The sequence below is a fragment of the Zonotrichia leucophrys genome, chromosome 26 (genome assembly GCF_028769735.1).
Source record: "Zonotrichia leucophrys gambelii isolate GWCS_2022_RI chromosome 26, RI_Zleu_2.0, whole genome shotgun sequence".
NCBI classification, from domain to species: Eukaryota; Metazoa; Chordata; class Aves; order Passeriformes; family Passerellidae; genus Zonotrichia; species Zonotrichia leucophrys.
The window spans coordinates 4,960,083-4,983,933 of record NC_088195.1 but is presented as its reverse complement, the minus strand read 5'-3'; the positions used below and the strand labels follow the sequence as shown (position 1 = coordinate 4,983,933).

The following is a 23,851-nucleotide window of genomic DNA, read 5'->3' as shown; positions in this document are numbered from 1 at the left end:
TGCCAAGGAAGGAGGTGTGTGTTCTATATGGGCATGGCCAGCTTTATTAAAAGTGCTGAATTTAATCAGATAGCACTGGCAAAGCTGCCATTGCCATAGGGGTAGGAAGCTTTTTATGAGGATCAAATATAAATGTTCAGGTGACTGTCTTTATTTATTCCAGAATTGTGAGGAAATAACTCTTTACAGTTCACTTGGGTTTGCTCTCTCATTTGAATACCTTGGGCCTCAGAGGTAAATAAAAATAAATCAAAAATGAAGGAGCAGTAAGTTGTTGCTGTGGTGAGGGATTTTGCTCCTGGTGGAACATTGCTGGATGCATTTCATCTCTTCTGTTGGTGAGGCTGCCACGGTGTGACCTTCCTATTTTGGGAAAGTCGGTGAAAGGTTACATCCAGTTAATAAATATCCATTATTTTTCTGCAGGTTTCAGTCTTGGTGTGTAGATTGGCAAAAGAAAAGCTGCTGTGAGTGTGGGGCACTGGTGAGGGGTCAGTTCAGTGCATAAACTGGGCCCTGGTGGTGACAGAAGGACCTGGTGACCCCCAGCTCTTAAATCAAAGTGTGCAAATGCAGTGTTAAACCCTTAAACCCATATTGCCAACTGTAGTTTTGAATTGCATTTGTAGAAACAGTGGATTTTTGTTGAGCCTCAATTAAATGAGTAAGTCAGTAAACTTTGCTAACAGTGTGGCACTATGCACAGAATGGGAGAAACAATCAGGCATTTCATCAGCCTCCTTGCTGTCTCCTGCCAACATTTGCAGGCTGCCCTGCATTGCATCAGGCCTGCTGGACATTATTTTCCATCTATCATTTGAAGCCAGATGGAAAATGAATCCTCTGTATATTGATAGAGTTATTTCATAACAAGGGAAGAGCTTTTTGTCATGTGCCCGTGCTGGTTCAACCTATAAATCAGCTTTTATTGTCTGCTTGTGTTTGTGCTGGGAGAATGAAATGGGGATCAGTGGGAGGTGTGTGAAGAGCATGTGGAGGCTGCAGTTGGATGGTTTCTCTCTGGTGCAGACCCTGTTGTTCTCCAGTGCTCCAGGTGCATCTGCAGCTGCCAGGGAGTGGCAACCCCAGCCCTGCCAAGGCTCACCTTGCCCTGAGCATCTCCCCTGGTTCAGGTGCACAGGGCAGTGCTTGGGGCTCAGCCTGGCTGGGAGAGACCTGAGGAGCCAGGCTGGCAGAGCTGGGGATGTCCAGCCTGAACAGGAGAAGGCTCCAGGGAGACCTCAGAGCCCCTTCCAGAGCCTAAAGAGAGCTGGAGAGGGGCTTGGGACAAGAGCTGGAGGACAGGACCATGTGCTCCACGTGCATCTACAGGTGCCAGGGAGTGGCAATGCCACTCCTGCCAAATCTCACCTTGCCCTGAGCATCTCCCTTGGTTCTGGTGCACAGGGCAGTGCCTGGGGCTGAGCCTGGCAGTGCTGCTTTCCCTGGCTGTGACAGACCTGAGGAGCCAGGCTGGCAGAGCTGGGGATGTCCAGCCTGGACAGGAGAAGGCTCCAGGGAGAGCTCAGAGCCCCTTCCAGTGCCTAAAGGGACTAAGAGGGGCTTGGGACAAGAGCCTGGAGGGACAGGACCATGTTGTTCTCCAGTGCTCCAGGTGCATCTGCAGCTGCCAGGGAGTGGCAACCCCAGCCCTGCCAAGTCTCACCTTGCCCTGAGCATCTCCCTTGGTTCTGGTGCACACGGCAGTGCTTGAGGCTCAGCCTGGTTGGGAGAGACCTGAGGAGCCAGGCTGGCACAGCTGGGGGTGTCCAACCTGAGCAGGAGAAGGCTCCAGGGAGAGCTCAGAGCCCCTTCCAGAGCCTGAAGAGAGCTGGAGAGGGGCTTGGGACAGGACCATGTGCTCCAGGTGCATCTGCAGCTGCCAGGGAGTGGCAACCCCAGCCCTGCCAAGTCTCACCTTGCCCTGAGCATCTCCCTTGGTTCAGGTGCACAGGGCAGTGCTTGGGGCTCAGCCTGGCAGTGCTGCTTTCCCTGGCTGGCAGAGCTGGGGATGTCCAACCTGGATGGGAGAAGGCTCCAGGGAGAGCTCAGAGCCCCTTCCAGTGCCTAAAGGGACTAAAAGAGCTGGAGAGGGGCTTGGGACAAGAGCCTGGAGGGACAGGACACAGGGAATGGTTTCCCACTGCCAGAGGGCAGGGATGGATGGGATATTGGGAAGGAATTGTTCCCTGGGAGGGTGGGCAGGCCCTGGCACAGGTGCCCAGAGCAGCTGGGGCTGCTCCATCCCTGGCATCCCTCCGTCCCAGGCTGGATGGGGCTTGGAGCCACCTGGGACAGTGGAAGGTGTCCCTGCCATGCCAGGGGGTGGCACTGAGGGGGCTTTAAGATCCTTCTTAGTTACAGAATGAGCCATCAGGTCAGGTGTAATTTTTTAATAGAGAACATTTCCACTTTTTGCCTTTCTCTCTACTGGATGAGTTCTGTCACTCTGCACTGCCCTCTGCAATGCCTCCCTGCCACTGGGGAGTTTTTATTGCAGGTGAACTGAGCTGACAGGCAGAATCATTTGGTTTTTCTCTTTCTCTGGGAAAGTCTTCATCTGATGATCAGAAGCAAATAGTTATTATGAAATTTAGAAGTTGGATTGCTGCCTAGTTGCCAATATTACAATTTTTCAGATCAAGTTTGATGGCTGCTTTTTTATTTAACCAATGTTACCCAGCCCAGGGGAGATCCATTATCTCTGTGCTGCTTTCCCTGCTGTGCTTTGTACCTTACAGTGATTCCCCTAATCCTTATGTACAGGAAACATTCTCCTTATGTATCTTAAACCCATGAGATTGCCCTTTTCCTCTCCAAAGTAGAAAGCAAATCATTGCTAATTTGTTTCTCTGCTTTTATGTTTAGAGAAACTTTTGGAATATTCTAAGGAGACCTTTTAAGAATTTATGCTGGTTTTATCTGATATAAACTTAGGTTTTTTCCTTGTAGCTTATGGGGGTTTGGTATTTAGCTGGAAAAAAGAGGTTGATAACACAGGGGTGTTTTATTTATTGCTGAGCAGGGCTCACATAGGGCCAAGGCCTTTTTTGCTGCCCACCCACCAGTGGGCTGGGGGCACAGCCAGGCCAGCTGACCCAGGGATGGATATTCCTCTCTTATGGAAGTGGAATAAGAAGCATCCAGAGCTGGGGGAGGAAGGAACGGGGGGATGTTAGGAGTGATGGTGTTTTTCTTCCCTGGTGATGGAGCCCTGCTCTCCTGCTCATGGCTGAACACCTCCCTGCCCATGGAAAGTGGGCAATGAATTCTCTTTATGCTTTATTTGCATGGACAGCTTTTATAGAGTCATAGAATGCCAGATTGGCTTGGGTTAGAAGGAACCTTAAAATTCATCATATTCCATCCCCACCATGGCAGGGACACCTTCCACTGTCCCAGGGTGCTCCAAGTTCCATCCAGCCTGGCCTTGGGCACTGCCAGGGATCCAGGGGCAGCCACAGCTGCTCTGGGCACCTGTGCCAGGGCCAGGGAACAATTCCTTGCCAGTATCCCATCCATCCCTGCTCTCAGCCATTCCCCTTGTCCTGTCACTCCAGTTCATTATGAGCAGTCCCTCTCTGGCTTCCTTGGAGCCCCTTCAGATCCTGCAAGGTGCTGTGAGATCTCCACACAACTTTCTCTTTTCCTTTACCCATGAAATGTCTGGCTCTAAACCCACAAGTTCCTCCTCCGGTTCTCTCCCCATCCCACCAGGGAGCAGTGAGCACGAGGCTGGCTGGGGCTCAGTTGCCATCTGGGGTTAAAGCAGGACACAAATGAAAGCCAGGCTTTAGGCAGTGTGGAAAGACGTGCAGCTCCATCAGAAATCCATCCTGTTCTCAGAGCAGGGCTGTGGAATTAGGTCAGGCACACCCTGCGTGCGCTGTTTCCTGCTTGCTCATATTTCTGAGAATAATTGGACATGGCAATGTTTTTGGAGACTTAAAGGAGTGCTGTCACCTTAAAAATGAGTTGTTTGGAGTTTTATTTCTGTCGTGATGGTTAAGCTGTGGTTTGGGAAGAGGGGAGGATTGTTCACCAGCTGATTCACTCACTGCTGGTGCTTCCTCACTGTTTGCAAACCAAGTGGTGAAGTAAAGCCACTCATTTCTACTGTTCTGATTCTCTTCCACCTTTTCTCTTGCCGTGCCAAATCACAGTGAGACCCTGCACAAGCTGTCAGGGCTTTACTCCTCAATGGGTTTGGCAGCTAGGCTTTTCATGATTTTTCTTTGAAGTTTCTATGGAGTTCTTCATACCTAAGATACTCCATAATGTCTCTTTAAAAAAATCCAATGAGTATATCTTTATAAATATAATAGAATATTGTATTTATGTAACACAGTAAATAAAAAGTAGAAACCAGCACATTTGTAGTGATGCTTTTATTTTTTCTTGCTTAATAAATGTGCTGTATCTAAATGGGTTTTCTCTGCTGGCCACCCTTGCAGTATTTGAGTTTCTTTACACCTTGTTCATGGTGCTCTGTGCAGGTGAAGCCATTAGAAAGAAATAAAAATTAGAAACCAGCACATTTGTAGTTATGCTTTTGCTTTTTCTTGCCTAATAAATGTGCTGTATCTAAATGGGTTTTCTCTGCTGGCCACCCTTGCAGTATTTGAGTTTCTTTTCACCTTGTTCGTGGTGCTCTGTGCAGGTGAAGCCATTATAAATAAATAAAAATCAGAAACCAGCACGTTTGTAGTGATGCTTTTATTTTTTCTTGCTTAATGACTGCTGTATCTAAATGGGTTTTCTCTGCTGGCCACATTATAGTGTTTGAGTTTCTTTACACCTTGTTCATGGTGCTCTGTGCAGGTGAAGCCATTCAGCTCTTCCAATAATGGCATGAGAGCTGCGTGCATTGGGAAGTGGCTTTGGATGTGCTTTAGATCCTTAGGGTGGGGAAGGATAATGTACTGAAGATGTCAGAGCCTCTGTACATTCCAGAGCACTTCCTTAAGGATTGCAAGGAGCAGGGATCAGCCTCTTTATCTCTGCAAAACATTTCCAGCATGAATTGTTTGTACCAATGGGGCATTGCAAAATTAAAGTGTTTTCCACTTTGGGATTAAAAACAACTTAAATATGACTTCCATGGTTTTCCCTCAACAAAAGACAAGTTCAAATAGAGATGATTTCAGTGGGACCACCAGCACAGGGGCTGGAGAGCAGAGATGTTTGTGCAGTTGCACAGCTCATTCCTGACATTGTTGTGTTCCAGAGGAAGGAGTGGCCACAAGCTCCATGTACAGCCAGAGCCAGATGGGAATTTGGTTTTTGATTCTGATACTGATTCCATTTTTAAAAAATTGAAATTGGAGGAGCTCTTTTGCTGATCTTTAGTTCTGAATGTGACGTGGAGTGTTGGGAGTTTGGCTGGCCAAGGACTGGAAAAGTACAGAACCGTGGCTAATTCCAAGTTCTGCACCTGCATAGATAGCGTGTCCTTGGGCCTGGCTGTGGTAGGATAACAAACAGTGAAATGAGAAAAGAGAGATGGAACCCCTAAGGAATGAGGAGGAGTTCATGGTATAGTCTAACCAATAGATTGCTTGGCTTACAGAATATTCATAAGCTTATTATTTGCTGTATAAGTGTTTGATGCTTTCTTCAGTAAATTGGACCGGACCTGAGGAACCTGTGATGAACCACCTGGTGTCCTGGTCCCCTTCCTTCCTTTCCTTCCTGACTTTTGCTCTCCTAATCCGCTCCAAGTCGCTGTGAGCTTCCTTCCCTTGGCTGCTCCTTCAGGATGCCCTGAGCTCAACAAGTCCAGTGTGAGGCTTCAACTCCTCTGTGTGGCTGCTCCTTCAGGATCTGAGCATGCAAACAAATCCCAGAGAAGTGAGGAAACACATCGGGGTGCCTGTTCACTGTGGTACCAGCCAATTGACACTTCCCAGAGGGTGCAGACGTGCATGCAAGGAGCCCTCTAAGCAGGGTGCTGACCTGGCAGTGTTTGTGCTGTGCACAGGGAGCTGCTGTCAGGCAGACTGAGGTTGTGGATCCAGCACCTCAGATGAGTGCACCAGACCCCTTGGGGGGCTCGGGAGTCCTGGAATGTTGCCAGAAGTGTCTGGTGGCTGGACTTTGATCCTACACAGGAGACGACACCTGTATGAGGACAGGAGGGTTTCACCGGGGTGAATGGTGAAGGGATTAGTTAATTAGAGGGTGAGACACAGGGTTTAGGATTTCTGTACAGGGGGGTTTAGAGAAGTAAGATGGAGGAATTGGGGCGTGTCCTGTCCTTCTTCTTCTTCTTCTTCTCCTCCATCTTCTGTGGTGATGGTGGCACTTTGGGATTGGTCATTACTGAAAGTGCACTGGGCAATAAGGTAAATGGTATTGGGGAAAAATGATAAATATTGTACACGTAACCATGGGTATAAAGATAGGTGACCGCCCGGAGGGCACACAGTGTGCTCATGGCTGGCTGCTGAGCAGAGCTCTGTCGGGCCGAGAGAAAATCTTTTAGATAAACAATTAATAAACATAAAGACCGAAAGAAGAACTGAAGCCTCTTCTGTTCCTTTGATACGCGGCTGCCCCAAGGCCACTCCTGCCTTTCCAGGCCATCCAGACAGCCGAAAATCGGACAAGGAGTGAACGTGCTCCAAGTCAGAAACACCTGAGCAGGCAGAGGGCCTGCTGCTCTGAGCCTCAGGATTAGGCCTGTGCCTCTGTGGCCCTGTTTTCTCTCATAAAACACTTCCCTGCAGTGCTTCCCAGGGCTCTTAGGAGCAATGAGCAGTTAGTATTTGTAAAAAGCTTTGAAGCTGAATGGTGTTAATTATTATTTATAGGCATTCATTCTCACCACGGGTAGTTCTCCTTGATCCTGGGCATGAAAGGAAACCAGGACATTTGTAAGCTGGTCAGGCAGGAGTTTGGCCTTGAAGTCTTTATGTACTTGTTTCCCCACTGGGTTCTGGGTGTGTTTGTAATATATTTGTCACATTAAATGACCAGTTTGGGGATTTATTGTACCAGCCAGATGTGCCAAAGGATCTTTACTCATTTCCCTCAATTCTGCTGACACACGACGTGCAGGATTTTGGCCTGCCAGGAGACAGGGAAATGCCATCAGCCTGACTGGGCTGGATGATCAGCACTGGATGTTCCACTTCCAGGAAAGGGGAGAAAGTCAGATCTGCTTGGGAGAGCCATCACATTGCAAAGAGCAGCTGTTTTCAGCAGGTTTTGCTGGTGCTCAACTTTGTTGAAGAGAACAGAAAAGAAAGAGGAGAAAGATGTCAAACAGCTGGAACATTTTTTCCCTGACAATCCTGCTTAAGCAGCAGAAGAGGGGGAATGACAAGGGAAAATTGGTGTATTGTAGTTCCTGAGTAACTGGTGATGGTTCTGTAAATAATTTCTGAGCTGCTGTAGTTAAGGACTCTGCTGAAGGGTGTGCAGGGTCTCTGCATTTAATTCAGAGCTTGAGGTGATGAACAAAGGTTTCAACATTGACCCAGCCCGGTTTGGTTGTTGTGAAATTCACTCTGTTGGTGTTTTGTGCTGTTTGACATCACTTAAATGGGGCTTGTAAGGCAGAGCTCTGGGGGAGTTATGGAGTCTGAGTGTCCCTGAATAACTCTGCTCTTTGCCTTCATATACTCTGTTATTGATCTGATTTCCTGCCTAATTTCTCCTCTCTGCTGAGTGATGCATTAAATAGTCAAGAGATTGTTCAGGCACCGCAAGGGGAGGTTCTGGCAGAGCTGCAGCAATTCATCACTCCTGGAAGAAAGAGGCCCAAGAAGTAAATTTTATGCTTATCTTGTTTTCTTAATGGAGTTCTTGTCAGCTCACAGAGCAAATTCTGTTCCCTGGTGAGTGTGGCAGCATCAGCTTTGTCAGGGATATTGTTTCAGTGTAGGAAAGTTAATTGTGGGGGGAAAGAGTTCCTGAGCACAGCCCAGTGTGGGTCTGTTCCTCTGAGCCACCTGGGTCAGTGACAGGTGTCCCTTGAGATGCTTTAAGGTCCCTCCAGCCCAGAACATTCTGGGGTTCCTCCTGGCAGCCAGCAGGTCCCAAGAATTATTCCCTTTAAGGGCTTTCCCTTAGGGCTAGGGTTATGATTACAAATCCTATATATATATATATATATATATATATATGTATATATATATATAATATCATATATATATAATATGTATATATAAAAATATATATAATATATAGCATATATATATCGTATATATATCATATATATATATATATATATACACATAATATGTAATATATTTTATATCTGCTCAACAAGGGTATTCTTTTCCCCATCTCAAAATACTTTTCCCCAAGTAAATCAAACTGCATTTTAAAAAACAGGTTTTGGCTTTCGGTGCAGTTACCAAATTTTAAAGCATTTTAGTTCAGATTACAGATTGCAGGATGTTTTGAGTTGGAAGGGAGCCACAAGGATCATTGAGTCCAGCTCTTCAGTGAATGGCCCATGCAGGGATTGAATGTACAACCTTGGTGTTATCAGCATCATTCTCCAGCCAACTGAGCTAATCTCAGGGTCAAAACATACAATATCATAATTTAGTGAATGTGTTTGAAATCACATTATTAGTGGTATAAATACTTTAACCTTTACAGTCTTGAAAAATTCCATTTCCTCACAATAATTACAGTGCTGTGATACAGGGGAATAGTTGACTTTTTGTTCCAATTCTGGAATTGATTTAAAGGCTTTTGGGGGGAAGAGATAGAGTGTTGGAGATTTTTTCAGGGATGGCTTGGAAGGCAGCTGTGGGGGACAGGTTCTCACAGCCTGTTTCTGTAAACAGCAGAGGTTCTCAGGTTGTTTTTAATTACAAGTAAAAGTGACAAACATGAAGGCCTTGAGAACCTTGCATACCAGAGTTCTCAGGCAGCTTTCTCATAACAAGTGGATGTTCTATCTTTGGCTGTTTTGGGAAAGCAAGAATAATTTTGAGAACCCAAATCTTGGTATTGGAAACATAAGGAGGGGTTGGTATGTTATCTCTGACCTATTGTGAGCTCAGATTTTGCAATATGCATGAACTTAATTAACACTGTTATAAAAAGTGCCTGATTGATTAATAAATCGGAGTTGATGCTGATCAAGAAAGATGGGTCTCTCCCTCCGACTTCAATAATAGAGGTGGGCTTTTTTCCCTCCAGGATGTTTTAGAGTATGTGGCTTTTCATATTTAGATTTCCCTCCACACACCTGTGTCCCACTGCTGGACGTTCTCTCCCCCTTTGCTGCTCTGGCACACGAGAGAAGAGGGCAGAGTGTGACAGGGTTCACACTCTGGATGTGGGAAGAGACATAGATCTGACCCCATGTTTCAGAAGGCTTGATTTATTATTTTATGATATATATTACATTAAAACTATACTAAGAGAATAGAAGAAAAGGTTTTCTTAGAAGGCTAGCTAAGAATAGAATAGAAAGGAATGAATAACAAAGGTTTGTGTCTCGGGCAGAGAGCCAAGCTAGCTGGGCTGTGATTGATTAATTATAAACATCCAAGATGGAGCAATCAAAAATCCACCTGTTGCATTCCACAGCAGCAGATAACCATTGTTTACATTTTGTCCCTGAGGCCTCTCAGCTTCTCAGGAAGAAAAAGTCCTAAGGAAAGGATTTTCATAAAAAGATGTCTGTGACAACACAGGGTCGCTCAGGTTGTTCACATGGAGTTTGTGTACTTTTGTTCAGGTAAAAGATTTGTTCATGTGTGACCACGTCCATCCCACTTAAGATGTGAGTAAAGGTTCTTCACCCAGAGGGTGCTGGGCACTGACCGGGCTCCCCAGGGAATGGGCACAGCCCCAAAGCTGCCTGAGCTCCAGGGATGGTTGTGCTGTCTGTGCAGGGCCAGGAGCTGCACTCAGTGATCCTGTGGGTCCCTTCCAGCCCAGGATATTCCATGATTCTCCCTGGAGGGTGCTTGCTCACACAGTTCAGTTGTGGGTGACCCTGCAGGCAGCAGGGAGGTGGACTCTCATGCTGATGTTCTCCTCCAACTCAAGATATTCCAGGAGTCCATTCCCAGGGGTTTCTGCTGAGGGTTTTCTCCAGGGTCCAGGCAGCCAGGACAGGACAGCAGCCTGGAAGCTGTGGAAGAGGGAGTTTTCCCACACTGAGTATTTTGGCAGTGCTCTGGGGGCTGTTCAGGTTGCTGGAACTGAGATGACCCTTGGGGGCTCCTTGTGTCACTGTGCTCCCAGCCAGAGCCTTTAAAAAAAGAAATTGAATTGTTGTTGCCAAAAATCTTCCTTTGCATGACCATCACATGATGTGTAAGCAGCAGATTTTCTAAAAATACACAGATATAATAATGCTGGCGACTTAGAATTAGGTTTGCAGAACAAAAGGAATGAATTGTTACTCCTTTTTAAAATTCTCATTAGGAATAAAATGCTTAATTCAGACTGCCAGTAGCAATGGACTTGAAACCCACCACTGAACTGCTCATTAAAGCCTCAGCAGGTGCTGGCCAGAAAACTCAGCAACTCTGACTTGGCATTTTGCTGTTTGATTAGTGCTGTGTTTTAGCTGCTTTGTCTCTGCCAGAGATGGCACCCACAGGCCCTGCAGTCATCATTCAGCCAAAGGAAACACACAGGACAATTGTTCTGCAGGGGGGAAATTGGAAAAATTCATTAATGAGGAAATTGGTGCTTTATGTTTGAGAGAGTGAAAGGAAAACACTTGAAGGCAAGAAAGGAGAGCTGGTTCTTGTCCAGAGCAGAACAAATGCCAGAGAGAGTGAGGGAAAGAGACAGCAAAGAGATCTGATCTGTTGGGAGATAGAAAGGAGTGAAGTGGGTGTTAAAGGTACAAGGAAGGAATTTTACTTTGAAAAAAAAGGCAGCTGTGTCTCTGCATGTGCTGGAAGAGCATTCCAGATGTGGCAGTGGTTAAAGCATCCTGTGTGGGGCTGCTCCAGCCATGGCTGCTCTGCACTGTCCCAGTGTTTGTTGTGGGACCGTGGTGGGTTAAATACTGGGGGGAGCACTGTGTGACAGCATGGCATAAATCAGGAGGAAAGAACCAAAACCAAGCAATGATTGGGAGCAGGGAACCTCCTGGTCAAACCTCAGAGTGGTTGAGAGGCAATGCCTGAGCTGTTAACTGGGAAAATGTTCTATTTCAGGCTGTAAACATGTTATAGAGCTCATTTGGCCAGGACTGAGAGTCAGGAATATAAACATTTTTAAAGGAGGAGTTGCCAGGAAGGTATTTGCAGGAACACACATGTGATCTAAATACATCAGTGGCTTTAGACTTAGCTTTAAAAAAGTGAAGGTCTATAAAATAAATAGATTTAATAGACCCCTGGTTACGTTAAAATCTTTTTTTCCCTCTTTCCATGTGAGGGTAGGGGCATAACAAGCACCATAACCCTCTGAAACACAGTTCAATACCTGAAGAAATGCCTTTTGAGCCTGAGGGACTTTGTTTGTGGTACCAGATACAGAGATTTGAATTTGTTGCTTGGGAGTTTCTTCCAAAACTAACAACCTGGGTTCTCTCTTCAGCTCTTCTCTTAGGAAACGCCACCAGCTCCTCACAGCACGGAAGCCCAGCATGAATGGGAACTGTGCTGGGGGCACAGACTGGGTGAGAAATCTGGAGTCCAGTTGTCCTGTGGAAAACAGAACTGTAGCAGCCCATGAGTCAGAAGAAAGCTCTGTGGTGTTAGGAGGTCACAGCCCTGCAGTTCCCAGGACTGAGGGTAAGGATAATGCCCCCAACGTTGGAGTCTTTGAGGGAGATTATTTTTTGGGCTTTAAGGGGTGTTGTGTTTTGGAGAATGTTCCAGTATCACAGGGCAGTTTGCACTGGGCAGTATGTGCCCTGCCTGTGCCAGGTGCTCCAAAGGTCAGAGGTTCAGAGCAGGGTTCAGCATCTTGGCAAGAGCATCCCACAGGAGTGCCCTGGCCAGCCTGGAGCTGGCCCTGAGCAGATTCCCTGCAGGCATCTGGGCAGTCCTGTGTGCCCACCACAGACTGGCACTGGGCACTGCTGCCTTGCACCACCCTGCTGAGGTGTGTGCTGCTGCTCAGCTTCCTGTGGGAGTCCTGCCAGCAGGCTGGGTCTGCCTTTCTGCCTTGTTTAATTCCTGTGCTCCTGCCCTTTTCAGCTGAATCCATCTTGCTTTAACAAGGAACATTAAGCACCAGGCTCACCAAAGCATCCAGCTGCTGGTGCAGTTCAATAACAGCCCAGTTTTATGTCATAGAACATCACCCTGACACTTATGGCATCCTTAATTATTGCATGACTCAGTTTTCTCATTTCAGTAGGAAGTGTTACTATGAAGTGATGTTTTTCAATAAATTCTCCTCCCCTTGCAATGTTTGTTTGTGCCCCTCAGGTTTGGACTCTGAATGCCGACACAACACTTGCCCAGTAAATCCCCAGCTCTGTAGCATGCTGTCTGCTCCTGAAGAGCCTCACAACTGCCATATCCCAGATGGAAATAAGAGACAGCTGGAATATTTTAATGCCCAGGAACGCCATGGATGCTGTGCATTGTCTTCAAGCAGCAGTTCCCAGACAGTAGCTCCAGAGAAGGTGACCCTGGTGGTGGATGGCACCCGCTTTGCAGTGAACCCCCAGATCTTCACTGCTCACCCTGACACCATGCTGGGAAGGTGGGTCACTTCTCTTACCTTCAGGGTACCTCAAGACCATCTAATTTTATTGAAGAATGGAGGGAGAAGACCCACCTTGCATTGATCAGCATCAACTCCGGTTTATTCATCAAGCAATCACTTTTTATAACCGTGTTAATTAAGTTCATGCATATTGCAAAATCTGAGCTCACAATAGGTCAGAGATAACATACCAACCCCTCCTTATGTTTCCAGTACCAAGATTTGGGTTCTCAAAATTATTCTTGCTTTCCCAAAACAGCCAAAGATAGAACATCCACTTGTTATGAGAAAGCTGCCTGAGAACTCTGATATGCAAGGTTCTCAAGGTCTTCATGTTTGTCACCTTTACTTGTAATTAAAAACAACCTGAGAACCTCTGCTGTTTACAGAAACAGGCTGTGAGAACCTGTCCCCCACAGCTGCCTTCCAAGCCATCCCTGAAAAAATCTCCAACATAATTTTATTTTTTTTTAATGGGATAAGCATGTAATGTTTGTTTGGTGAGCTCATCTATATACACCTCAGTCAGAATTTGGCTGTGAGTGAGGCCCAGAAGACCTGACCAGATGGAGAGTTGGTGGTTCTCTAGATAAGTCTCCCTTTGGTCCATGTCCATCAAAACATGCCCACTTTTAACCAAAGATGATTTCCTTTACCTTCTCCCCAAGTGTTTGCCTCATCTGTCAGCTGTACATCTGTCCCCAGCTGATAACCCCCCTCCTGAATGGGGAATGTGATAATGCTCCTGCCCTTCCTGCTGCCACCTCTTGATACTCTCCCAATAGAGAAGTTACTCAGCTCCTTCTGAGAGGTTGGAGCCTGTTGCTGCACCAAGAAATCCTCATGTGATGTTTTGCCAGCACTTCCACCTCTCTGGCCCAAGGGTTCTGGTGGGTCACTGACCCTTGCATGGGTTATTGTGTAAAACAAGGCATTTAAAGTCATGTGGATTTATCTGGTGTAGGTCAGTGCAAGGGCTTTATTGTCAGGGGATTTTCTGCCCCAGGACTGAATGATCTGTTCCTTTGGCTTGTTCCTTAGAGTGCAGTAGCCATAGCAACAGAGGCCTCTCTGAGCCAAGTCTTGTCCTTATTTACTGAGGAAGAGATTGGAGTGGAGATTTAAGTTGCTGTATCTCTGTGTCACTGCTGGGCTTCATCACAGAATCGTGGCATGGCCTCAGCTGCAAGGGACCTTGAAGCTGAGTTCATTTCACCCCTGCCATGGACAGGGACACCTTCCACTAGCCCAGGTTACCCCAAGCCCCATCCAGCCTGGCCTTGGACACTTCCAGGGCTGGGGCAGCCACAGCTGCTCTGGGCAGCCTCTGCCAGGCCCTCCTTGCCCCCACAGGAAAGAATTTTCTAACCCCAGTGCATCTGTTTGTCTCTGAAATAAATCCATTTCTGTGTCCCTGTGCACTCACACAGTTCTTTACCTCTTTCAGGATGTTTGGGCCAGGCAGAGAATACAATTTCACCCGGCCAAACGAGAAGGGCGAGTACGAGATCGCAGAAGGGATCAGCTCTGCCGTGTTCCGCACCGTGCTGGTAAGGGCAGCTCTGCAGGTGGGGAGAAAAGAAACAAACAGTCTGCTTGTCACACAGCTCAGCCATCTCCAGGCACTCCCTGCAACATTCTGGTTTTATGTTTTGCATTGTGATTTCTAAAGAAAAAATATAGCTTTGGTGTAAGTCCACATTTCAGATATTTGCTTGTGTTGCCTTTTACCTTTTCTGTGTCCTGCTGTTGTAATTCCTGAGCTGTATCCTGACTTTGTGGTTGTATATAAATACATATTGCATATGAGATGTTATGAAACCCATGGAGAACTTTTAACTGTGCCATGGAAAACTTTTAACTGGAGTTCATAATTTATCAGACCAAAAACATGTAGATTCTCAGACAAGCAGGGCTATTTTATAAATAGTTTCAGTCTCTCTCCAATATTAGTAAGCAAAATAAAGAACTAATTAGGAATATCATAGTCCAAGATGTTCATCGTTTTTCTCTCCAAAATCTGTCCTTTTATTCACAGGATTATTACAAAACCGGAATCATCAACTGCCCTGATGGGATTTCCATCCCAGACCTTCGAGACACATGTGATTACCTCTGCATAAACTTTGATTTCAACACAATCAAATGTCAAGATTTAAGTAAGTATGGAGAGAAATCAGCTTTTAGGAGATCATCTGCAGGGTGTTGAGCACTCTGATCCTGATTCAGTGTATTTCTTAATCTTGAGCTTAAGCATGAACACATGGATTTCACTGGGGCTCAAGTTGCATTTCAGCAGCTTCCTTTTGGCTGCTTCAATCCCAAGTGAAGTGACCAAATCCTTCAGAACACAGGCACTTTGCTCCAAAAGCAAATTATAAACATTTTAGTCTCTTTTTCTAACAGAGGCTGTTACTGCCAACAAAATGATGGCTAAAAGCAGGATTATAACCCCTATCCAAAATGTACCAGAGAATCATGAATAATTTAAGCTAAAGGCTGATGGGCAGAGCAGGAACCAAGGATACCAAATCTGGAGAGCAGTAGAATTCCTGGTAATGAAGGGATTTGATTTGGAGCAGCTTTTTGGTGGGCATGCTGGCAAAAAGAAGTACTTTTAACACAGGCAGGTCTGTGAAATGCACTTTACTGAAATGGGGTGTGTGGTATCATAACACAGGCTGTGGGTGGAATTTCCTGCCCTGTTCTCTGGTGAGTGATCACAGAGAAAGCAGCAAAATGTACTTTCAAGGGCAGAGGTTGTTGCTGGAAATTCAAGTTAAGTATCATAATGAATTAATTATTCAGTCTATTACTGTTTCACTGTATTGATTGGAGCTTGGTGGGTTTTTAATGGGAATGGAATGGTTCTGCAGTGCAATTTGCATCCCATTTGAAATGCAGTCTGCACTTCTGACTTCGCCAGTTCTGGATCTGGAGGCTGTTGATGTGTCTGAACATATGTTGAGCATTTTGTCTGAAGAAGAATCTGGCTGTGCTCTCGGATGAATCTGGGAAGTGCAGAGCCGAGATATTTTCATGCTGCAGCAAAGCTGCTGTGCTCTGTGTCTCCTCAGGTGCTCTGTTACACGAGCTGTCCAACGATGGGGCTCACAAGCAGTTTGACAGCTACCTGGAGGAGCTGATCCTGCCCATCATGGTGGACAGCGCGCGGAAGGGCGAGCGCGAGTGTCACATCGTCGTGCTGACCGACGACGACACCGTGGACTGGGATGAGGATCATCCACCTCCCATGGGAGAGGAGTATTCCCAAAGTAAGGGCTCTGCACTCTGTTCCACACACCCCCAGCCATAAGGAAAGGGCGCATTCCCAGTCTGGCTTCCTCCAGAAGGAGATGCTGGCACATGGAGCCCTGGTGCTGTTGGAGGCAGGATGCCTGGCTAGTTAAAACTGATCCCAGCACTCACTGTACTTTTCCTCCTGTTTCTGCCTCCCCTTAGCCTTTTCCAGGCTCCTTAATGAGGGAATATTCTTTGCTTTACACTCCCATCACCACCCAGTCTATTGAGACTGTGATTTGCATCTCTGCCCTCCCAAAAGGAAGTGCAATTAATCCCAGTGAGGAAAACAGACACCTGAAATAATCCTTGGAATCCACACCTGGCTTTTGGCACAGCAGGGCATGCCAGAAGCAGGGAGGAGGTTCCTCTTTGATTCTAATCACCCCTTTTATTTCTCAAGTCCTTTACAGTTCCAAGCTGTACAGATTCTTCAAGTACATTGAGAACAGGGACGTGGCAAAGGCTGTGTTGAAGGAACGGGGCCTGAAGAACATTCGCATTGGCATCGAAGGTAAAATGCTGCTCAGCAGGGGAAATGCATGTTCAGGTGACTCCACAGTCAGCAAAGCCTGATTTCTTCTGGAATCCAGGCATTTCTTTGTTTACTCTGTGTTTTACATTGATTTTTACAAATCCAGTTAAAACTCAGCATGTTTTCCCTTTACCTCTACCATGTTCCACTGAAATTAGCCAAAGGGCTTAAAAGTTAAAGGAAAGGTACATAACATGTAGGAGAAAGACTTGTCTCCTTAGGAATGAGTAAACAGGAAACAGGAGTCAAATGTTTCCACCTGCTGATCCAAGCTTTCCCTTAGGGAGCTCAGAGAATGCTGGGCTCTGTCCTGGGACACTTGTTTTTATAGTAGCTGTGTTTGCTCACAGAATGGCTGGTGCTGTGCAGCTCCTGCAGGCTGACTACACACAGTGCTGCACCCTCGTGTCAGGGCATCATGGAATTGTTTAGGTTGGGAAAACCCTCTAAGATGATTGAGTCCAACCATTAACCCAGCACTGCTAAGCCCACCACATCCCTAAGAGCCACATCCAGATGTTCTTTAAATCCCTTAATGGATGGTGACTCCACCACTGCCCTGGACAGCCTGTGCCATGGCTGGACAACCCTGGTGAAGAAATTTTCTGTAATACCCAATTTAAATCCTTCTAGCACAGCTTGAGGCTGTTTCCCCTCATTCTATCCCTGTTCCCTGGGAGCACAGCCCAACCTCCCCAGCTGTCCCCTCCTGTCAGGAGCTGTGCAGAGCCACAAGGTCCCCCCTGAGCCTTCTTTTCTCCAGGCTGAGCCCCTTTCCATCTCCCTGAGCCCCTCCTGATGCTCCAGACCTTCCCCAGCTCTGTTCCCTTCTCTGGACATGCTCCAGCCCCTCAAAGTCTGTCTTGTGAGGGGCCCAAAACTGAGCACAGTACTCAAGGTGCCTCAGCAGTGCCAGCATAGGGGGACAGTCACTGCCCTGGGCCTGCTGGACAGACCATGGCTGCTACAGCCCAGGTGCCCATGGCCTTGTTGCCCACCTGGGCTCCTGTTCAGCCTTGACTCTTCATTTTCTCCCCACATAACCTCAGTACATCCTCATTGTCCTCCTGATTTATCTGGCCCTTTTTCCTTCTCATCCTCACTGCCTCATCTTTTGGCACATGGGGATGACCTGCTCCTGGAGCTTTAAGTTTTCCTTCTTGAAGAATGCCCTGCCTTCCAGAGCTCCTTTTCAGGGGGAAAAGAGAACAGTCTTTTGCAAGCCAGTGATGCTCAATGTGGAATCTGAGCTGAGTTGTGCGTGTGTCCCACCCTGACCCCACAGTCACTCCTACCTGGGTGTTCTGGAATCCTGCTGTCCCTTTGTGAATCACAGAGGGAACTGAGTGGCTGTCTGTGTTTCCAGGGTACCCCACGTGCAAGGAGAAGGTGAAGAGGAGGCCTGGTGGCCGCTCTGAGGTGATCTACAACTACGTGCAGCGTCCCTTCATCCAGATGTCGTGGGAGAAGGAGGAGGGCAAGAGCCGCCACGTGGATTTCCAGTGCGTTCGCAGCAAATCCCTGACAAACCTGGTCACGGTGGGGGATGATGTCTCAGAGGACCACGAGGTTATCATGCATCACCCCCCTCAGGTGGATGAACTGGACAGGCTGAATGCCCCCTTCTCCCAAATGGTTGTTAATGATCTACCAGATTAGTGTGGCTCAGGGTGGAGAATCCTGCTGGAGGTGGGAAGTTCTCACCACAGTTTCATCCCAGCTGATGGGACACAGACTCCTGCCAGGTGCTTTATCCTCGTTCATGCTCTTACTACGTTGTCATATTTCAAGCATGTTAATAAAGAGCCACACTCCATAGTCTTAATTGTGCAATCAAAAGCAACATCTGCTCAGACAAAAAGGAAATGACCTGTTGTATCTACTACAAAGGCTTCCGGATTGTGGGTGCTGAATATTTTATCTAAACTTCTGAAAGAAGAGCACAAGTGTGGAAATGTCTTGTGGGACATGAGAGAGAAAATTCTGGGCCTGTCAAGACAAAGCTTTCCTTTGCCATGAGGCACAGCTTTGTTTTTGGGAGTTACAGAGGAGTGAACATCAAAGCAGGACAGATGATATTCTATATCAACCAGCAGAAATGTAGCACAGCAAAGCCTGAGCATGGAGGAATCTGTTTGCACTGCCACCTGGATCCAGCGTGGTGTACTGCTGCCCTAGGAAGGAGGAAGCAGTTCCATAGGAAGCATATTCACAGGAATTCCCCATCTGTACTTCTCTGTGAGATGGAATCATTGTTTTTAGAGATGTTTTTTGTTAAGTTCAGTAAAATGAGTAGATCATGCTGAAGGAAAACCCAAAAAAGACTGTAGCTGATATTTTACCAATAAAATAAATCTGTTAATAGCCACATAGATGTAAGAAGCTTTCTAGAGGTGACTGTGCATACTGAAGACTTTGTGTTGTCTCCTCCATCCCCCTGCTAAGACAAACAAAGCCAGTGGAGGAGCTCCCAGTTTACTACCTGAGTAAAGTCCTTGTTCTCATCAACCTTAGTCAGAATTGCTGTAGACTGTCCAAGGAGCTGCTGCAGCAGCTTTAAAAAAACAGCTTTTCTTCCCCATTTGGAACTGACTGGGCCATTTTTCTGTCAGACAGGTGAGAAATACCAATAGTAAACCAGCCCTAAGAAGAGAAAAATGCACATAAGCTGGGAACAACTCCTTTGCTGCTCTATTATCCTGATCTATGTCAGGCTCTGGGAATTAAGAACAGGCACACTCCAGGCTGGTTTAGCTCAGGTGGGTTGGAGTCTCACTGATCCTGCTCCTGCAGCACTGAGTTCCCTGTGGGAGTTCCATGTAGGAATTCCCTGTGGGTGCTGGTTTAACCCCTGATGAGCCCACAGTGAGTTCTGCACTGCCCCAGCTCAGCTGAGGGCACTCAGAACTGGGCTGCCTCCCAAAGCCATCCCTTCTGAGGCTGTGTAAAGGCTCTATGGACCCAAACCAGAGTTTTAAAACATGGTGCTGGTGCGAAGAAAAGCTGAAACCATCCAAGAAGGAGAGGGACAGAGCTCCTCACAAAGCTGGGCAGGTCAGTGCTGCTCTGGCAAAGGTGTTGAAACCTGCATTGCATGGTCAGACTTTGCAAAATTGAGATGTAGGTATCAATCCGGCCCTAGAAAGTTTAATCCTTTTTTGCCAGGCTGCAACATCAAGCAAATTTGTATTGTTCTCCTTCTGACTGCCACGTGCATGGTGAATTGAGCAGTGAAATTTGCTGCTGGTTGCTACCAAGGTGTTTGTGGTTTTCAGTGCAAGTAACATAACGAGATCAAGCAGAAATTTTTAGTTGCAAGTAACAAATCTCTGCCAAGGCACATTTTAATTTCCATTAGTATGGACAGAAGTTCCATTCTCTCAGTATTTCCATTCTTAGCTTCTTTCCCAAGTGCAGCAAACAGATTTCTTCTAAAAAGAAGTGCCTATGGGGAGAATTCAGGACCTCCTAAGAGTCCCAGGTGTTCAGATGCCTGAATTTCTCTTGACTACTTTTGAAAGCTCCTCCCTGTGTGTCATTGGGTTGGTAGTGAGAAGTGTCCTTTGGTGCCTGCACAGAGCTGGGGGGATGTGCAGACACTCCATTGTTGCTCCAGATGAATTGTTATTTAAGTGGTAGAGAAAAGAAGACACCTGGACTATGAACCTCCAGCAGGGGCCAGGCCAAGCCCAGTCCTTGCCTTGGTGATGAGCTGTTCCTCAGGAGAGCAGAAGCACTGGTGGAACTCATCCCCAGGCCCTGAGTGCCCAGCAGTGATGGCCCCCAGGCTCTGTGATTGTTTTCCAGTGTGGATTTATTTCCCCAGCAGTGTCAGGTTGAAGTAAATGAGTGTTGGTATTGCCCAGATGAGCTGGATTGGAGGTTCCACACGTTCTGCTCTAAGGACTGAGTGTGGGTGTTGTTTCAGGACTGTGTCAAGGCATCAGGTGCTGAGAATTCCCCTCAGCAGCACCTTTGGGATCTGACAGTACAGGATCATATCCAGGCAAACCAAATCCCACCCAGTGTGTCCCTGAGCCCAGGGGCAGCTCAGCATTGATTAAACTGCACCAGGCCCTCTTGGGAGCTACAGACTGGCAGTGCCTGCAGGAGTTTGTGGTTCCCTGTGCAATCAGCTGGACCTTCAGCATGGGATGCACATTGCCCAGCTCCCATGATTTCCATGCAGATTTACCACTTACCCACTGTAGTTTATTGGCTTTCCCAAGTAATTATTCATTCTGGATTTTAAATTTTGTTAGTAGAGCGAGTTCCATTGGAACACTGAATCAAATTTTAGAAGTGTTTGCTTTTCCTCCTTGCACGGTCACCTACTTCAAGTACAAGGTCAACTTTTGTCTTACTCTGGATGTACTGAAGTGCTCCTGTGCTGTGTATGGACCCCAGATGTATGGTTTCTTTTCTGTATTAAAGTATAAATTATATGTGACTTGTTTGGCTGCTTTAAAAATTGTTTAAATGTGAAGTAGAATAGGCAGGGCATGGAGAGATATAAGGTTTTGTTTCTTTGCTTCATTAAGTGTGGGTTGTGATTCCAAAGGCTTAGGGGTAGTTTGGCATCAGAGCCTGGTTTGCAGGGAGGTGTTCCCACCATTTGTGCTGAGTTTACTTCATCCCTACACCTCATTGCAGTGATGTTCTAAAGGCAGCACAGACAACACTCCTCGACCCACAAAGTGCAGCATCTCTAACAACCCCCAGTGCTTTTGTTCAGTGCTGTGAAAAGTGTTCTTCACTTTTACCTACTTGGCTTCAGAAGAAAACAGCTTTGGAGCAGATCTGGCTTTGATTTCCATCTTCAGCCTTGGATGTACTTCAGGCTTCTCCTGATGAAGGTTGGCAAGGCACTAACAGTGTGAGCAAGGTGGAGACCTCACAGCACCTTCCACTACCTGGAGAGGCTACAGGAAAAGTGGAGACTTTTCATCAGGACCTGGCCAAGGGGAATGGCTTCCCACTGCCAGAGTGCAGGGATGGATGGGATATTGGGAAGGAATTGTTCCCTGGGAGGGTGCCCAGAGCAGCTGGGGCTGCTCCATCCCTGGCAGTGCCCAATGCCATGGTGGGGCTTGGAGCAACCTGGGATAGTGAAGATGTCCCTGCCCATGGCAGGGTGTTGGAATGGATGAGCTTTAAACCCTTCCAACCCAAACCATTCCAGGATTCCCTGATTCCTGCTTGTAAAACACAACATACCAACAAGAGTGCGTTTACTAAGAGGATTTTATTTACACAACACAACGAGATCGCTCCATAAAAAGTTGACTACACCTGCCAAATTGTACAGTGCAATTTTGTAACAGCTTTTAAATATTTACAGAACACTTTTTCAACTTCGAGGTTAAGGCAGAGTCAGGGCACAGTGATAAGAAACACTTAGTGCAGCTTTGTGCTAGGCATGATACAGAGATGAACTGGCAGCATCCATTGGAAATTCAGATTGGAATTACTTCTACAAATCCAGCAACTGTAGCTTAAAAAAAAAAAAGAGGTAAAAGATATTAAGAACCTCAAAACACAAAAAATGTAAAAACGTTTGGCTACCATGGGAGATGTAACAGGCATACAAAATCCTTACTGTTAGCAGTGAAATGTGGATCCTGGAAGGAGATACTGCAGGAGACACTTTTTTCCCTAATGTTGGTAAAAAAACTGGAACAGGATGCAGGCTTACAGTGCACCTGGGATACAGAACCTCCCACTGCAAAGGTGTGTCCAGCAGGACTGGATTCAAACACATCCAACTTTTGCTGGAAGACAACAGGAATGAGGTACCCAACTGCTCCTCGTGCCTTTGAAAGCTTCACCTGGGACTCCAGTGACACACCTGAGGGGTCCCACTGCAAACACAGCACTAAAAATGCACAATACACAGTACTAGAGAGTTGGTTTTTCACAGCAACTTATCACAACTTAAAATTGTTTAGCTTCTTCATCTTTGGTATTTATAAATAAAAATGCTGGTCCCTTTCAGTAAAGGGCTAAGAATGCAGCTATTATCTCAAAATCATTTGTTCCTAATCCACAGCAGCTTCAAAGGATTTTGATTTTTGTTTTTATTTTAAGGCAGTAACTAAGCTGTTAAGAATTGAAAAAAAAAATGGTCTTACATTAATTCCAATGATTTATAAGGCAACATTTTCAAATGGCTAGAAGAAACTGCAGGATAAGCATGGAACAGTTTGAGAAGCTGGTATCAGTCCTTCATGCAAAGTCAAAAGGGAGCAGAATGTGATGCAGGGATGAGTTGATGAAAGCCTGATCCTGTAAGTCATTCCTTCCATTAGCCCTTATCCATCCGAGGGAGCCCTTCTGACCACAGAGATCCTGGGACTTCTCATTAAGGCTGGCTTTGCATTTCAGCTTGCCAGGATCCAACTGCTTATGGCAAGTCATGAACTCGTAGGACACGTACAAAAAGCACAGGGGTGGTGAGGGGAGGACCCTGATGAGTTCTGTACAGTACTGGCAGTCCCTCACCAGGCCTTGGGGATGGCACTCGAGTCAAGACACATCTAGGTAAACATTCCCTAAAAGCACCTATATAAAAAAAAAGTTCCACTACAAATCCATTTTGTTTCATTTTCTAATCAAAAAAATCAGGAATAAACAAACCTGGAAGCCTTTTTTTTTTTTTTCCTGTGAGACATCACTGGAGCTTTGTCTTGTCTGTACTCCAGAGTTAGTGTTCAGCACCAAGAGAAGTTTGCAGGAATCCAAGACAATTTTAATTGAGAAACACTTTTAGAAAACTCACTGAATTGTATTTTTAATATCTGATTGTAAATTCCAGACTGGAACCATGCAGGCTCATGGGTTAATGCCACCTGCCCCTGCAAGTGCAGAGTTAACTACAAATGGGCACAACGTGGAGCTGGTGGTTAGAAAAACAAATCAGGAAAAGCTCAGCTGAGGCAGAATCCTCCCTCCCAAAACGCTGTCCTGTTCTGAGAGAGGCCCAGGCAAGGAAAGGCACTTTGGGGCTCTCCTGGAGAGACCCTGATCAGAACTGAGTGTACTTCTATAAACAGAGTAGGCAGCAATCAATGAGTGGACAGGGTGAGTTCCAGTGCCCCAAAAGTGACCCCATGAGCACCATCCATGGAATATTCTGGGTACAGATGGTACAGCCAGGAGCAGCTCTGTGAGGGAACACCAGGCAGGCTCCATCAGCAACATCCTGATCCTGTTCTGCTCCAAACCAACAGCAAAAAGGCCACAGAAGTTGGGTTTTGGCCTTTAAAGCACTGAAGATGCAGCAGAGCTCAGGAGGCTGAGAAACAGCAGCAGCCAGCCCGGGGAGCCTCAGGGCTGGCCCAGCTGTGCACAACTGGCCCACCA

The 23,851-nt window shown here is 46.5% G+C and overlaps 1 protein-coding gene across 2 annotated transcripts in view; it reads left to right on the top strand.

Annotated features, from left to right (window-relative positions):
* The window catches only part of KCTD20 (potassium channel tetramerization domain containing 20), a 39,757-nt gene extending 18,818 nt beyond the window's left edge, over positions 1-20,939 (top strand). Inside the window, exons 2-8 of one of the 2 annotated variants that reach the window (XM_064732841.1) lie at positions 11,533-11,729; positions 12,372-12,651; positions 14,102-14,204; positions 14,693-14,813; positions 15,732-15,929; positions 16,358-16,468; positions 17,856-20,939. In XM_064732841.1, the coding sequence (XP_064588911.1) occupies positions 11,582-11,729; positions 12,372-12,651; positions 14,102-14,204; positions 14,693-14,813; positions 15,732-15,929; positions 16,358-16,468; positions 17,856-18,148 (1,254 nt within the window). In that variant the 5' untranslated portion in view covers positions 11,533-11,581 and the 3' untranslated portion in view covers positions 18,149-20,939. The remainder of the gene's footprint in view (positions 1-11,532; positions 11,730-12,371; positions 12,652-14,101; positions 14,205-14,692; positions 14,814-15,731; positions 15,930-16,357; positions 16,469-17,855) is intronic. The other variant, XM_064732840.1, reaches the window with a different exon arrangement.
* Positions 20,940-23,851: the final 2,912 nt, after the last annotated feature.